Here is a 17,142-nt window from a genome sequence, read left to right as displayed (position 1 = left end):
AATGCCTCACGTCCGGCAATGAACGTGACACGGGATTGTTAGTAGTTAGTTGGATAGGAAGTTATTGGGGTAATTTACGAAATCCTGTCATGGACCTACTTTACCGCGTAAACTAGTTAAAAGAAAAGCAATATAGCGATAATTTATCGCGATAGAATCCGAATAATTCATGGAAACAAATGGAGGAAAGTTAAATGGAAGCCGTTTTGTTCTTGGCTCTTTCAATTAAACAGACATAAGAATTTAAATTTCAAAATCGTAAAACGTCTCTAGCTAGAGAGGTAATTTTAGTCTTATGCAACGACAGTAAAAGATGAAGATAGATGTTCATTCAATTTAGCATTAACGACGATTTTAAAGTTACGCGGCAACGTCATAACGAAGTTAGACTATTTAATTTATGGACTGATTTAGGACACGAGTTCTAAAACATTTCTCCCAACTGCAAATTTTCTTTGATGTTCAACTGAGGCGTAGTATAATGATTTTATAATGGTACGTGTGGAAGAGGAAAAAATTCAATACTGAAAGCTTCCCTTCTTTCTCTAGGCAGCTCCCTCCCTCTTAAAGCGATAAATGGCTTTGACAAAGCCGTCATTTTTAAGCCTCGTCGGTTTTTGCGTTAATAAATTTCAAGCTCAAAGATCTCAGGTTTCCTTATCATGCCCACCTAACAACGAATGTGGAAAGTTTATTTTATCTTTCGCATTTGCCTTCAGGAGTTTCAACGATTTCCGTTTTAAACTCTTTTTAAAATCTATTTTCTATTATAAACGCTATTTTTGAGCAAAATTGGAGTGATTTTTCTATGTCAAAGTCGACATTCCTAACCAATTATGTAGCAATGTGAATAAGGAAAATGTGGGTGTTTCAATGTTGTTCAATTCTAGTTTTACGTCTGGCCTCTGTACTTTAAGATTACCTAGAAGCAATTTTGCTGAATTTGGCTTATGTGTGGAAAAAGATTTTCTGGATTTTAGAAATTGTGGCTTTATTCCCGGAAAGTAAAGCGAAATCTCTTATTAATTTATAGCATTTTAAAACGACTTATTCCTTCAATTTTATATGAAATCTTTCAAAAGCAGTGGATCCGAGCAAAAAAAATGCCGAAGATATTAAAAGATGTAGGTCAGGAATTTCGATCTTTTTGATAAGGACTGTTTAAGGGTCTGGAATGAGAATATCATGTACGTGAAATTCTTAATAAAAATGCTTCAAAAACCAATAAAAGCTCTTACAAAGCTCTAAAAAACAGCTTCACATAAGGGCTCAAGAAATTTCTTAAATCAATTTGGCATGGGCACAAGAAAGCCCACTTTCCGCATCTTTTTAATATGGGATGGCTTCTTTTCCATTTACACTGGTGAGCCGAAAAGTCGATTCCTAACACACTCGTATCATGCTTTGTCAACAAGATATGCGAGTAGGATATATACTAAATATTACACTTCAAATGCTTGTGGAGAAAATATGTTTTCCATTTCCATTCAGACAGACCAGGATCGATTTAACGTTTGTATTCAATGGAAATATGGTTTATAAGTGGGATGGTCGTAAGTCTACATCGCTGGATATTTTGAATAGTTGGTTATGATATTTTAAAGTTTAACTTCCATTAAGTGCTTGCGTTTACTCCACATTGCTTTTGAACCAATTCGCTATTGAAATATATGTTTAAAATATCCCAGAAATCGGTGATTGATCCTGAAAGAAATTTCACTGTGTGTTCGCTTGTGTTTTTGCCCTGCTCTTTCTATACAGGGTGAGTCTTAAGTAATGGGACACAGAGCAACGATGGATTTATGACATAAAAACAATGCAATATAGCTAAATTTATGTTATACCAAAAGTTGATAATAACTGAGATACAGGGTGTCAAAGTTGAAAAATTAAATCAAATTTTCTTCAATATCTCTGGAACCATTCGGGATAATTGCACGAAATTTATTATATAGGGGTTTTTGGAGATGATCAATTCATATTTATCGACGATTTCGGTGTATCTTCTAGAGGGCGCCACAATCGAAAATTAGGAGTCATTTAAGCCATTTAAACTTTTTTGTGCCACGGCGTATGTCATTTTGTCCTCATAAAATTTGTTCCCCTACCTTTTCTAGTTAAAAAAGTTATACTTTATTGGTGTCGCTAGGAGCAACGGTTTTCGAGAAATTCAATTAAATAACTTAAATTCCCATTTTTTCTACTTGTTGACATGTAACAACATAATATTTTTGTATTGTTAAAAAAGCACAAAGATTATATGAAAACAATTTAATACCGTAGTTGGTCTTCTATTGATATATTTATTTAAGCTCCAAACGAATATTTTAACAATAACAAAAAATTAGAAATTAAACATATCTTTCTGTGACAATAAATGTTCGACGTGTCCACCATTTACTTGGATACATTTTGCAATTCTTTTACAGAACGACCTCTTTATTTTAAATGGCAATTGTTCATTCCGAAATAATGTGGCTGTATTTTGAATTTTTTAAAATAATTTTTCAGGTGTATTTATTGTATTTTGGTAAACGGAAGATTACATGTAACCCCATACACAAAAGTCCATAGGATCGAAGTCGGGGCTGCGTGAGGGCCAGGGTATTTCAAATCCACGTCCTATACAACGATTGGCAAAACGTGTACTTAACAAATCCCCTACTGGACGGGAAAAATATGCGGGTGCGCCATCTTGCAAAAAAACATTACTTGCCTTAAATTGAGAGGCACATCATCAAGAAGGTTCCCTAGTTCATTTTGGAGGAACTCTAAGTACAGAGGACCATTCAATTTGGGTGGTAATACATAGGGTCCTATGAAATAGTTATCAAATAATTTTTTATTTTAATTAAATTGTAAATTTATTTGTATACTTTACAAACACAATGCAGTGAAACTGAATTTTTGTTTGACATATCTTTGTTTTCATATGCTATATCATTCATTTGTTTTATCATAGACTACTTTTTTTTTTTTTTCGAGGAGGTGGGAATCTTCTTAAGACACCTGGCTTCGACGTGCAGCCAGGTAGCGTGGGATTCGACCGACCATTATGTCGCCCGCCTACCCACTAAAACCACCTCCCCTCTTCGCCCCGGTATCGCCTTTCAGCATTCCTTCAGGGCTTATCATAGACTACTAAGATAAAGTAACGTCGTAATTTTTTTTGTTATTGTTAAAACATTCGTTTGGAGCTTAAATAAATATGTCAATAGAAGACCAACTACAGTATTCAAATGTTTTCATATAATCTTTGTGCTTTTTTAACAATACAAAAAAATTATGTTGTTACATGTCAACAAGTAGAAAAAATGGGAATTTAAGTTATTTAATTGAATTTCTCGAAAATCGTTGCTCCTAGCGACACCAATAAGGTATAACTTCTTTAACTAGAAAAGGTAGAGGAACAAATTTTATGAGGACAAAATGACATACGCCGTGGCACAAAAAAGTTTAAATGGCTTAAATGACTCCTAATTTTCGATTGTGGCGCCCTCTAGAAGATACACCGAAATCGTCGATAAATATGAATTGATCATCTCCAAAAACCCCTATATAATAAATTTCGTGAAATTAGCCCGAACGGTTCCAGAGATATTAAAGAAAATTTGATTTTATTTTTCAACTTTAGCACCCTGTATCTCAGTTATTTTCAACTTTTGGAATAACATAAATTTAGCTATATTGCATTATTTTTATGTCATAAATCCATCGTTGCTCTGTGTCCCATTACTTAAGGCTCACCTTGTATATAAACTGCGAGTTTCGATCTTCCCTATCATTTTATTTAAACCTAAATCGAGCCGGTGCTGACTTTAGGAGCTTAGCTCCGGTTCGAATTCATCAGACCCAAATGAACTCTTACTTCACAAATCCATAAGGGAAACTTTCCAAATCATCAGTAACAAATTCGTAATCTTCAAAGCTTTCCCCGAACCGATCCAGCTTAGATGGGCACGATAAACCTGCAGAGTCTTCAAAACCGATTCATGTAAATTATGGCCATTTACTTACAAGACGGGTGACCTTCACTATAGCCTTTTGTTTGTATTGAATAATGGCTGCCATCAAGCTGAAAAAGAAGCAGTCATTCAAAGGAACTGAAATTACACAGAGGACCTTTAGTTGTCATGCGAAACCAACTTTTCGTGAATTTCACTGATTTATGTCCTTTTCTTTCAATTAGGGATGAAGAATTGCGGTCCGAGTAGCTAATTAGGACCTGCTAGCTACAATTTCGTAAAAGATATGTTGATACAAAGATATGATACAAAGGAAAACCATTAGCAACGGAAAGATGCAACCAGCGTGACCCATTTGTTACTCCTTCAAGGGAGTAAGCGCTCTTGTGCGTTAAAGGGTTCGTTTGCGTGGATTAAGAAAGATTTTCTTTTATTTTGTTTGGTAACAACGTCTTAAAAAAGCAAAAGAAAGGAAAGATCGAGTAATTCGTTTTAAACGCATAGAACACGTTAGGGACTTTAGGTTACTGGTTTTCTTCTGAAGTTTATTTTGTCAGTTGTTGTTATTTGTACTTTTATCCCTTAAGTTACGCCCATGTACTTCGATACTTGTTCTAAGAATATCATCTGGGTGCCAGAACGCGGTGCCCATAAGGCCACAACCAAGGGTGCTTTATGGCTGGGAAATGTGCTACTAGTCAAAGGAACGTCTGTCGGTTGGGACTGTTGCCACGATCTGTAGTTCGGTGGGCTTAAGATATTCCCAGAAAAGCGACTCGTATAGATATTCGCAAGATGGCCGCGATTTATGGCATCAGGCTCGGCCATAGCCCGTAGAGGCTCCTGGTGATGGTGCGTCCCTGGTTGGTATTCTTCGAGGTTAGTACTTATGGGATGATCGAAGTATTTTGGTCTATTTTTTCTTCTCTTCGTATTGGAGCGGTGTCGGTGTCGGGTGATTCAAATCATAATTTGTAACTCGCCCAATTAAGCATTCTCCTTCTTCATGTTTGGACCAACAAATTCAGTCATTATTTAAAATGAGTGCAATTAAATACAGTCCATTTTTGAAAACCAAATTGTCGTTTTCGTAGTTTCGTGGTTTGTCGAAGGAACCCCTTAACGGAACATATTTATTCGAAAAAGTTAAATTTTCATTAAACTTCGCCAATATCAGTATAAAAGAACTCCAAATACCTCCTTAATATAAACCAATAGTGAAGCTAAAATAAGTACCGAAATTAAAAACTTCAAGCTCCGACTCGGTTTCAATGAAGGCATAAGAAAAATGGTGGGAATGTGAAAACAATTATTCCTCGAATTAAAAGTTAGAGTTGGGAAAATTAGGGCTGAAATTTGTGCGTCTTCAAGCTGGATCGTTAAGTGAATATAAAGAACTTTAAATGAATTTCTAGGGTTTGAGAAAAACAATCGTCAGTCAAGCGGCGATTTTAATTGAAAAGATCAAAGGAGGAAATTCACTTGGCAATCCACTTAATTTATTGCGTGAAAGTGCAGTCATAAAGTGGATTTTAAATAGTGAAAGCGATTTTTCGCTCTTCATTGTATTCGCGATTTAATTCAGAACTGTAATGATTTAAACAATGATCTGCTGTCCTCATTATTCTCAAGGCCTTATGGAAATGTGGCTTAACTGGATCTTCGCCAGGAATTCGGCAATATTCGGTCGAAAATTATTCGAATGGCTCATTCATTAGGAACTAGCTGTAAGTGTAATCATCATGATTAAAATTCAAATCAAGATGTTCAAATTTCTCTGAGAACTACGGATATAAATTACTATGCAGGTTCTTAACTTATTAACAGTGAGAGAGACATTATAATACCACCAGTGTTGCTTTCCAAATTACTGGGAATAACGTCATTATCTTTAGAACAAGAAAACAAAAGGCACAATGTTACTTTTAGATATAAATGTGATTTTGAGTGATTTTCTCATCTCCGAGATACCTCCGGAATTCTTAATCATTTAATCGAATTTGCGGATGTTTCTGATTAAAGGAAAAATCATCATTATATTTATTCAAGTTAACGTTTTCAATTTTAAGCCGCAGCATTTGACGAAAAATGATTTTTCACGTGATAAAGATGGCCCAAAATTAATTAGATAGTTTAATACATCCCCAATGTCCCAAACTGTATTCGATAATTGAAGTTTTGCAGATTTTAAGGGCCTCAGCTGCAAGTTTGCGCTAATGCAAGATTAATAGACCTTTCGTCAGTTTAGCCAGTTAGAGACTTCTACAGCACTGAAATAAGTCTCACATTAACAACCCTTAAATTTTCATTAAAAAATTCTCCAGAGGTTTCTTATAGGTTCCAAAAGAATATGCCTGTGATATTTTGGTAATCTAAAAATTACCATCCAGATCAGAGATTAGTACGTTTACTTTATTAAATATAAAAAATAACCACGAATATATTGATACTAAGAAATCTTGGTCAGCGAATTTTGAGTAGAAATGAACTTGCTTAACTTCCAAATATCAGGTGGAAACTCTCATGTTTCACGGCTGAAACTTCGACACATTAGCTCGAAGTTTACATATTGCACATGCAAAGAGAACCCGCATTCGCCTAAGAGTCTTCGAAGTAATTACTTGTCGATTACCCTCACTGCTGAAGGAATCAGGAAAATGTGTGCAGAAACTGTTCACGAGTGTGCTCAAACTTTGGGATAACTAACTCGCATATAGCTTAAAGCAAACTTACCTATCACTGTTGCCAAAATTATAAGCCCCAGCAGGATGGCTGTAACGATCATTGTTGCCAGCTGGACAGATGGGTCAAAATTAACCAAAGAATCTTCGGATCCATAGGTGTCGTTCTTAGAAGAATTCGATACTGAATAGAGCGCCATTTCTTCAGGAGTTGCGAAGTAGATGCTGGAATTTTCCTGAAATTGCACTGGGTACCACACGTCATTGTCAAATCTGGGAGTTGTGGAGCTACTTGGGAGTGGAGGTGCATGTTGAACGGATTTGAAATTTGAGAAAAAGTTAGCTGGGGATGGCGCCGTAGGGCTACTCAAAAGTACTAAAGGGGCAGGCAGACTCGCCACCGACAAATTAGGTGATTCTCGTAAAAAAGTGGAAGCGAGTGGTCGCCACGAGTTCGGGTCTGCACCTAGATTCATTATCATTTATACAGTGTACTTCACATGGCGCTTAATTTTAGTTCATTTTTCCTGTTTTTACACCCGTCTCCTTTTCATTGTGTTCGGCTGCATCTGAAACAAAGAGAAAACGATATAAGCTCGACAAAGCCTCATTAGGATGATTGCGTTTTCTGCTCGAGGCCGTTAAATTTGAAACGGTTGTACTTTAGCATACTTAACGCCACTTTACATAACTTCATTTACAATTAGTTGAGAAAAGGCTCTGAAAGACCAAACAATGGGTGACCTCAAAAATGGCGCTTCCAGGAAACCGCGAAAGTTATCGTGGTGAGTAATTGTGTACTGTTGTTAGACTGAGGTGAGGTTTGCCTAACTAGGAAATTGAGATATTAAAGAATAATAGTTAATTGTGAATAGGGCCAAAAGCACCGTAAATACATTTCTTTAATGATAACGACCAAGATGATGGGACTGTTACAATGGTCTAAAATTTTACCTTGTAAAAGGGGCTGTGGCCCATGTAACCAGTCTGTGTAGTACTTTAAATTAATCGTTTGGAATTTATCCGTTAAGTACGTAGTTTTGATACACCTATTTTGTCGTTTTTGCTTATCTCAACGAGAACTGGAATAGTATTTCATTACGAGTTCGGAAAACAGAATTTTCCCGTGCGCGCCTGACAATTTCTGTTAAAAATTCGTGTTTCCATTTTTAGAAAACAAAGTTAAAACAATTTTTAAACCAGATATGAGTTTCGAATTAAATTCTCTAAAACTTCGACCATTTAACCGTCTCGATGCCTGTTACAGTTTTCAAGATGCAACAGGAGGATAGTGCCAGAAGTGCCCGTCCTAACTCGTAAAGAAAAAAAATTGGAAAATATTACGTTATTTCTGAACATAGTCTCCTTCGAGATTAACACACTTTTCCTAGCAATATTTCATGGCTTCTATTAAACTGTCTATAATAAGAAGTTTTGAATGTCTCAAAATAGGCATCAACTTTAGATTTCTCCTCTGATTTATTAAGAAATCTCTTTCTACTAACACAAATCAACGTAGCCCCCTTACGCTTGAGGCATAAGCTTTTTGAGACTAGGATTTTGTGATATAGTCAACTTTTTAACATAAAAAACGTTTCTATATGTCAGGTCGAGTACTTTTGGGACAATCTTCGTAGATGCATCACCGAGAAGTAACGAAATTGTCTCATCATCTCGTAAAGTTGGCGTCTCACGTCCTCCAAATTCTCGAGTCTCGGAGAAAATGCCTACAATTACAACCAAGCGAAATAGAGTCTGGTGCGGTATAACATTCCATTATTGCCATTTCATACTGTAATATGTCCCTACTAAATTGTCGCCCCTGAAATAAATTCTCGGAGACGTCGAACGCAGTTACTTGAATCGAATATCGCTAGACAAAGAACAGTCATCCGTTGCCTTTAAATGTCTTGGAAGAATCCATTATCAAGGATATAAATTTTCAAACGGGATCCTCAGAATTCAGTATAGAATCCAGATACTCTAGATCCATATAGTCATCGTTTAGTCATGGAGAGGCTCTCATGTAAGAGAGCACTTTTTGCTGTTTGTAGTGGCAAAAAAATTGGAAACGAGTTCCTCATATTTCAAGACCAAAATGCGTTTTCAAAGAGGAAAGAGTCGATGATGGTCTTCTGCTGTGCATGCACTGTCCGAATCCAATTCTGCACCATACAACCAACAACGAGGAACTTCCTGAAAGCGTCTTTCACAGCACAATTACGAACAGAAAAGTTTTTCGATTTGAGCAATATTTCTAAGCCAACTCTCATGAGAGATAAATTGACATGAACGAAGAGAAGACCTATTCAAATACTAATGAAAGAACCGAATAGAGGCCAGTCATCCTATCCATTAAGTGTATTGGGAAAATCCATTATGAGAAGAATTGAGTTTGGATGTGTTACTAAATAGTTTTCGATATTAGGTCCCCAATAGGTTAGTTCAACAAGGCAAAACTTTGAAGTACGAAATACTTCAAATCCTCTAATATGGAGAGGTGAAATGTTGCGATATGTTCCCCTCGAGAAATTACGCAAATATTTCTGGATACCTCTTTAGCAATGTGGCGAAAGTTGAGAGAAAAGGTCTGGAGTCTGGAGAATAAACAGAGAAATTATATAAATAACAATATACCACTAGAAGCCTCTGTATCGCGAACAAACATTTGATAAATGATTCTATCATGCCGGTTGTTGACGAAGTTTATTTGTGTAATGGGCAATACCAAAAGTTTATTAAATTTTGCTCTTTTACAGCGAACAATTGAAATGAAGTTGCGACCTGAGAAGCTTCATAACTTGATGAGGGGTATAAAGTGAAAAGACGAGTCACATTAGCAAGGAACTGGAAGTCTCAATTGCTTAAGCTCACTTCTTAGTAGTCAACTTAATTGAATTGAATCGATCAATATTGTTGAATGTACGTACGGCAATGAAATAAAAGAGATTACTGCGAATGACCTTTCAAGGATATTGGTCAGCAATATTGCATGCCAATCAAAATGAAAAACATTTCTACTTGTTGTTGATCTACGACATTGATTAAATTAAATTGATGGTCAAGTTGATTTGAAAAAAAATATATGGGAGTTTCAAAGTATGGGAACGAGGTCCACGTTTTTATAGTTGTAAAAATAGAGGAACCATCTAATGTTGCCAACATTTTACGTTATATTTGGCAAAAAGGAAGAAAAAGGAATTCAAGAAGTTCCTCTTTATTTCAACTTTTTAAAAAGTTGTGTTGGAGAATTTCATGGAAAGTCTTAATAATTACCATATATTTTATGCAATTCTGCGATAAAGCGGTGTAATAAAAGTGTCTTAATTGCCGCTCTATATTGCAACTTTTGACTATTAATATGATAATACAAGGGAAAGAAATATACTGTGCGTATAGATAAGTCTCGAAGAATTCATTATTTTAATCTTTTCTTGACCCCCTAACTTAGTTGCATTTCCCCTTAAATAATGCATTTGCTCTCAAAACTTCCAACCCATTAACAAAAGAAAGCCACTCTCTAGATTTATGAAAATCTGAATTTTCTCATCTCTTCTTTGTCCATTGTTATTAAGTTTTACCACGTTCTGTCTCATGAATATCCAATGCCCTCATTACTCTAAAAAGCTCTGGCTGAGTCAATATTTTTTCAAGACATAATTGCATTCGCAGAGATGTTGTTATGTGCCAGAAGGACAGCTACAGAACATATTAAGCCTATTGAAAAGTTTTTTTGAATACTATAGACAAAAGCTTCTATTAGGTGGGCTTACTGGTAGATATGAATACTACTATAATTAATTATTACTACTCTAGAATACAATATCACACTTCTTATAATGGCCTTTTTCAATAGATTGATTTTCCGACTAAGGCAAAAGTAACAGATAACCGACGACTCCAATGATTTTAATACTTTCTGAATTTCATTTATTGTGTTTCTGTGTCCTAGTTTAATTTATGTTTAATAAAGCTGTAAAAATATTATTTAGAAGATATTTTCATTATTAATTTTGATGACGGAACAATAAGCTTTCCGCAAAATTGAAACAGGGATCAGGTATTATCCATATATAGGACAATAGTTCCAGAACTACCCGACCTGACATATAGATGGAGATCTTTGCTTGAGGGCGTTACGTTGATTACTTTTTCTTTGAAAAAAGTTTTTATTAAACACTTTTAGAGATCTTGTGGAAATGAAAAAATTAGTAATGGATAGGTGATTCAATACTTTAGTTTGAATGATCTTAGTCCATCCAACATCCATGCTCAGTTATATTCTACTCTGGGGGAATTTAGTTCTTCGTTATCAACTGTAATATATAGGGTGGCAAAGTTTAGATAGAGCTAGACAAACCCTGCAGTGGTCAACCCAATAAGGTGAGCGACGAAATTAGAAAAAAGCGACCGCACTTGGCGAGAAAGAAAGTCTTATTTCGTCAATACAACGTACCAATCCACACTTTCATCGTCGCGATGGCCAAAATCAATCATCTTAGTTTCGAACTATTTCTTCGTTCACCCCATTCATCAGATTTAGCCCCCTCAGATTATTTTATTTCCAAACTTGAAAAAACAGCTCGGTGAAAAGAGATTTGCGAAAAATAAAAAGGAGAACTCTGAGTTTAATGCCTATTTTTGAAACATTCGAAGTTCCTTACTATAAACAGGGTATAGAAGACATCACTGGCAAAAGTGTGTCAATCTCAAAGGAGACTCTGTTGAGAAATAACGTAATATTTTCTTTTCTTTTTTTTTAAGTTTTAGGTTGCGTACATCTGGGACTATCCTCGTATATAGGTCAAATTTGACCATTTTGCGAATTACTCTGAGTAATACAGAACATTAAAAAGACTTTTCATCAAACTTCACATATTTCTGAAAACTTTCAAAAACCACCTTTGAATTAATATCTTCAAATGACTATAAGATATTTAGATGTGCGAGAATTGTCTCCAACATCTTTTTAAGGTTCAAGAAACCAGCTTGGAAGACATAGGAGAGTCATATTTACTCCCCGCCTCTGGCGAGAGTAACAGTGTAGCTTTTAGCTTTGGCTTTGACTGGACTATATTCTCTCTCCAATGATTTATCTAACCAATGTTATTATTATGCTCTTCCTAACATCACAAGAATACGTGGACCACTGAATGGCCTTTATGCACAACATAACACGCACTGTGATGTAAACTGGCTAAAGCCCGATTTTCCCTAATAATTTCAATTTTAACCTCCTGTCAGACGCAGCTGTCTTTTCATGCCACCGCCTTCTAATGAATTGCTGCTACTCTCTGATATATGTCACAATGGTGTTCGCATGCGAATCAGACCTACAAATGAATAAACGCTTACTAATTAGGTTTGTACATATCTCCGAATCGTGTTATAGTCAGTGAGGCCTTTATCGATTGAGAGGGAATGGAAATTTCATCGACAAGGGGTGGCGCCTAAAGTAAATCAAGGCGTATCTGACGTAAAAATAGAGAGATCTATCACCCCTGCACATATATATAGGTCAAAGTATTGTTAGTAGTACGTCTTTGATACTTCCCATGGAATATAAAATTGTCAATGTGTAGGTTTTCTTCTATGGAAAGTGGGCATTCTTCAGTTAAAATTAGCTGAACCTTGATTATTAGGCGCTAAGCATGTTCGTGAAGTAAAATAATATTTGAAAGTTTCCGAACATTTCTTTACTAAACAATTAGTAGGAAACAGTTCAGGATTAATGACTAAAATTGTTAATCAAAAAGTTTTATGTTGACACTATTTTAAGACGATTTTCCAGGTCTCGTTTGCGGCATGCTTGTACGAGCACATATTATAAGATTTACTTACCGGCAACTCCCTAACTCTTGTTTGTTCAAAACTAAAATTATAAAAGTTGATTAGTTCCAGGCTCACAAAATTGGTAGAGCTCGCATAAAATACCACACTCTTAAATTCACCGAGCGTCTAATTTTTAATTAAAAATGTGGGCCATTTTATCGCTCAGTTATGTAGTCGTTAAGATAATTTAATCTAAATTGCTTCTTAGGTAAAAAAGTAATGAAACTTCGATTCAGATTTTGATTTAGGCACTTAAGTTTATAAGTACTTTGCTCTATTTTTGTGTTTAAATTAATTACATTCAACTCGTTAATAAGCTTCGAGATCTGCTCAAGATAACGAAAGTGATTATTAAAAAACAACTTCAAAAAACGTTGAATTATTTAAGCCACGTGTTGAATAAACTCATTTGTAAGCGAGATGTTCCATAATAAATAACAAACAGGTTAATCAATCTTAATTAACCAACATTAATGAAGTTTATGGTTGACCACCAATTAGGAGTTTTTAAAGATGATTTTTAATTTCTAATAATAAATATTTTATATGACATGAATTAAGATGTTAAGTTGTTCATTAGATCCCAACTACCCGTTGAAACAGTTTTGGTTTGGTACAAAATACGTCTCCCATAATGTAGGTACAGAATCTCCGGGGGATCAATTAGTTTTGCTTTCTTGGAAGTTGGAACATTGAACACCAAGCAACTGAAAATTTAATTATTATGTGTTTGATGGCAGTTACCGGCAAGTTTAAAGCCAAGATAAGTAATGTGTATATTCGATCCATTTTGATTTTCTCAACATAATATCGCATCATATAACGTGACACACGACGTGTAAGAATCGAAGGAAAGTTATATATTCATAAAATATGTCCAACTTGAAATAGAAAATTAATAAGTGTCCGTATAAACGTACATCAGCTGAGTTAAATGTACTGTCGGAAGTTCGGCAATTAGTTTCCTAACTCCAAATTTGCTTCGTTGTTCCCGAATTCCTCGTTGCGCGCATGAGGATGTACCTACATTTTGTCATTTTTCAATCTTTGGACACCGGTTTCGTAGGACAAAGGCCGAAGGGTATCTCTTGTTCTTTTGACACAGATGAACAGAAATTAACTTCCTTGATAAAGTTTGACACGCATCAACTCTGCCGAGTAGATATCACAGCAAGGAATAAATGGAAACGTAAAATCTGCAGAAGAATTGAGAAATAGATCAGGGGGGTAGAATATAAGAAAGAATCATAGGTAAAATTTACCTGCATTAAGCCTTGATCTTATTAGAACTTCTGAGCAACCAGTGGTAAGTAATTATTTTGAATCCTTTTTGGATTTTATGATATTTTGTTTCAAAACAGTAAGTCTATCTGATTATTATCTCGCGAAATGTACAACTTCTATTGTTTTTCATGAAATATTTATTTTTGCGTGCAACTTACGTAATAATTACAAGAGAAACTTTCTGTTGTGGTAAAAAATATCATCGAACTTAAAAAGAATTAAAATTCAGCACTAGTGGCGTAGAGAGTGGATAAGAACAAGGGTCAGTAAGGCAGCTGTTACCTCGGTATCACCTTTCCGTGCAGTAGTGAATACTTCCATGATACATGAGCTGTCAGCAGACGTCCGACCAATGACACCTATAGAGAAGACAAAGATGTTCAAAAATTTCTCTCGACAAAACTGCAATTAAAACAGTCGTATGATTACTTGTAAATTTGATGTAATAGATAATGGAAATGGAACTAATTATTTACACTGAAAGAGTTCACTGTCAAATTCTAATTCTCTAACTATATTTTATTTCTATAATGTACAATTCTCAAGCCACATCAAAAATTAATCCAAGTTACACATTAGTTGAAGTTTAAACATATAATACCTGAGACTAAAACTCTTAAGAGTTTGATAAGCCAAAAAGGTTGGTAATGCCTTTAATGAAATGCCACGGAAAAGCGTACCTGCCTGTTTACTCAAGAGTGGTGGGCTGCCATTTAAAGGACGCCCTTCAGTATCAAATAATAAATAAGGGTTGCTCAAAAAGAATTTTAAGTGCTAACATTATGTGACTTTATTCAGGGTGTCGGCTTATTTGTCCCGTAAATTAAATTACGAGCTTGGCTATTTTTCACCGTCGAAAAATTTGATTAATTATGGTCCGATGTTTCCGGTGCAAAAGAACGCCTGACTAGACAAAAACTTTGTACTTTAAAACTGTAAATTATACAAATTAAAGGATGAATAGGAAACTTTCGGCGTACGCAATTCTAAAGAGAAAAGAGCCCTTGAAGGTAGTCATGCAAGCTAATGTTATCTGAAATATACATATAGCGGCCATAAAAATGTGGAATAGGCTTGGCGTTCACTGAATGGCTGAATATTTTCTGAGTTTTCAGAATTTGTCTCATTTGTCAGAAAAAGCACTGAATATCACGAATTGGGGGAATAGGATATTTTTTGCAATTTTTATGAATTTATTAGGCGCATTGGGAAGCATTTAGAATAACAGCTGCAAATTTAATACTTTCGAATGGTACATAAATTCCTTATTACCATAAACCTCATGTAATCACAACAATAGTCTAGTGTGGAGGTAAAGTAAACATTATGCAAGTCCAGTTTATGTGGATTAAAAATATCATTTCTATTTGTATCTCTTAAAGTAGATTTAAGGAGTCCTGGAAAAGCAGTAACACAAAATTAATTAGTTGTTTTATAGCTGCTATTTGCAGCCATTTACTAAGCTATAATAAAGCATTTTGACATTTTTAGTATCATCGCCATCCTCCATAGATTCTAAAGAGATTTCTCCCTATGATTACTTCGCCAAAGCCAATTTAACTTCTAAAGTAGTTCATACACCAAAATGTCCAATCTGAGACCTAGTTTATGTTGTTTTTGGGGTTATCAAATGCGAGAAGCAGGGAGAAGGGTCCTCGAAAAGATGTAAATTAACATCGGGTGAGCCCTCAAATATGCTATTTAACATTCTAGGAGCTCCTGTTATTTCGAGCAACATTTGTACAAAAATGTTATTTTGGGTTGAAAATTGTTGCTTTTAAACTCCAGTATGATCAAAATTGCAGAAAATACTTCTAATTTATTCCTTTGCAGGTATCTATCGTAACGGAAAAAGCGGTTATTCCGCATTCCGTCTTAAATCCGGTCATTGTCAAAAATACACTGACTTTCAAAAAAACCGTAACACCAAGAAGAACGCATAGTATGTATTTGAAATTTCGGTATGATTTTAGACTTGTAAAGAGAAAAAAATGATAAAAATTTCAAGTTCGTATTTTAATGCGACATGAAGTTTTTCTTTAGTTTTTTATCTGTGACGATCGTTCTTTTTGCAATTTTTTTTACAAGCGGATAGCGATAAAGGTATCATTGTTAGTACCATATTGAATGTGTGGTAGTGCAAAATGCCTCGTGTACGCCAAAATGCAGATAACTCCCTTTGAAAGGGGAAGAATTGTTGGTATGCACGAGGCAGGATTACCTTTCCGCGAAATTGCACGTAGATTAGATCGAAACGGATCAACAGTGCTAAGAGCTTGGAGAGATTGGTCTAACGAAGGGTCAGTAAATCGTCATCGTGGTAGTGGCCATCCAAGAATGACGAACCAACGCGAAGACCGGCGACTTCGTCGTTCAGCGACAGGCGCCCCGTTTGAAACAATCCCTCTCTTGGTGCTAACTGGGTAGCCACCCTAAATCGAAGGGTCTCCCTTAGTACCATGTATCGCAGAATTCGAAGTTTTGGACTAAATTCATATCGTCCTATGCGTCGGCTTCCATTATCACGAAACCACAGGGTGGCCCGACTGGAGTGGTGTCGTCTGAGAGTGCAATGGGTGGATGAGTGGACAAGAATCGTGTTCAGTGATGAGAGCCGATTTAGTTTATGGCGATCTGATGGACGGTTACGTGTTAGAAGGAGCAGAGGAGAGCGATTAAATTTGGACTTTTTGGAAAGGCGTCATTCTGGTTTAACACCAGGTGTCATGGTTTGGGGTTCCGTCCAGTATGTTAGTCGGTCTCCTCTTGTTTTCATTCATGATAGATTAAATGCTCAGAGGTACATTAATAGTGTCTTAGAATCGGTTCTTGTACCATACATGCACGACCATCCTGGAAGCACATTTCAACAGGATAATGCGCGACCACATGTAGCCAACGATACTTTGAGGTATTTGGAAGCTGAAAATTTGGATACTTTGCCTTGGCCAGCTCCGTCTCCAGATTTATCCCCAATAGAGCATGTATGAGATATAATGGGTCGGAGACTTCAACGTTTAGCTCGCTCTCCAGAGACCATAGATGAACTTCGCGAGCAGGTGCAGATTGCATGGGACACAATACCACAGGAAGATATTGAGAATTTAATTTTAAGCATGCCACGTCGCTTACAGGAATTTATTAATTAAGAGGAGATACCACTCATTATTAAATTATTATTAAATTTTTTCACTTATTCACAATAATTTTCTTTAGATATTTTGATCGTTTTTATCTATTACCCGACCCAACGTAATGCCAGAATTTCAAACGTGTACGATGTGTTCTTCTTGGTGTTGCGGTTTTTTTTGAAAGTCAGTGTAAAATTAGACTTATGACTTGTTTGGACTCGTAATGAAAACGTTTAATCTTATCTATAT

General features: G+C 35.7%; 1 protein-coding gene across 5 annotated transcripts in view; it reads right to left on the bottom strand.

Moving 5' to 3' along the window:
* Nucleotides 1-17,142, bottom strand: part of LOC136341163 (5-hydroxytryptamine receptor-like) — a 142,423-nt gene that overhangs the window by 67,557 nt on the left and 57,724 nt on the right. For 3 of the 5 annotated variants that reach the window (XM_066286116.1, XM_066285869.1, XM_066285958.1), the window contains 2 exons: nucleotides 14,045-14,121; nucleotides 6,699-7,215 (listed from right to left, as the gene is read on the bottom strand). In XM_066286116.1, coding sequence (XP_066142213.1) covers nucleotides 6,699-7,128 — 430 coding nt within the window. In that variant the 5' untranslated portion in view covers nucleotides 7,129-7,215; nucleotides 14,045-14,121. The remainder of the gene's footprint in view (nucleotides 1-6,698; nucleotides 7,216-14,044; nucleotides 14,122-17,142) is intronic. The other 2 variants (XM_066286209.1, XM_066286041.1) reach the window with 1 other exon arrangement.

The sequence above is a fragment of the Euwallacea fornicatus genome, chromosome 1 (genome assembly GCF_040115645.1).
Source record: "Euwallacea fornicatus isolate EFF26 chromosome 1, ASM4011564v1, whole genome shotgun sequence".
Lineage (NCBI taxonomy): Eukaryota > Metazoa > Arthropoda > Insecta > Coleoptera > Curculionidae > Euwallacea > Euwallacea fornicatus.
Note: the sequence above shows the minus strand (reverse complement) of the source record. Positions and strands in the feature narration are given on the sequence as shown.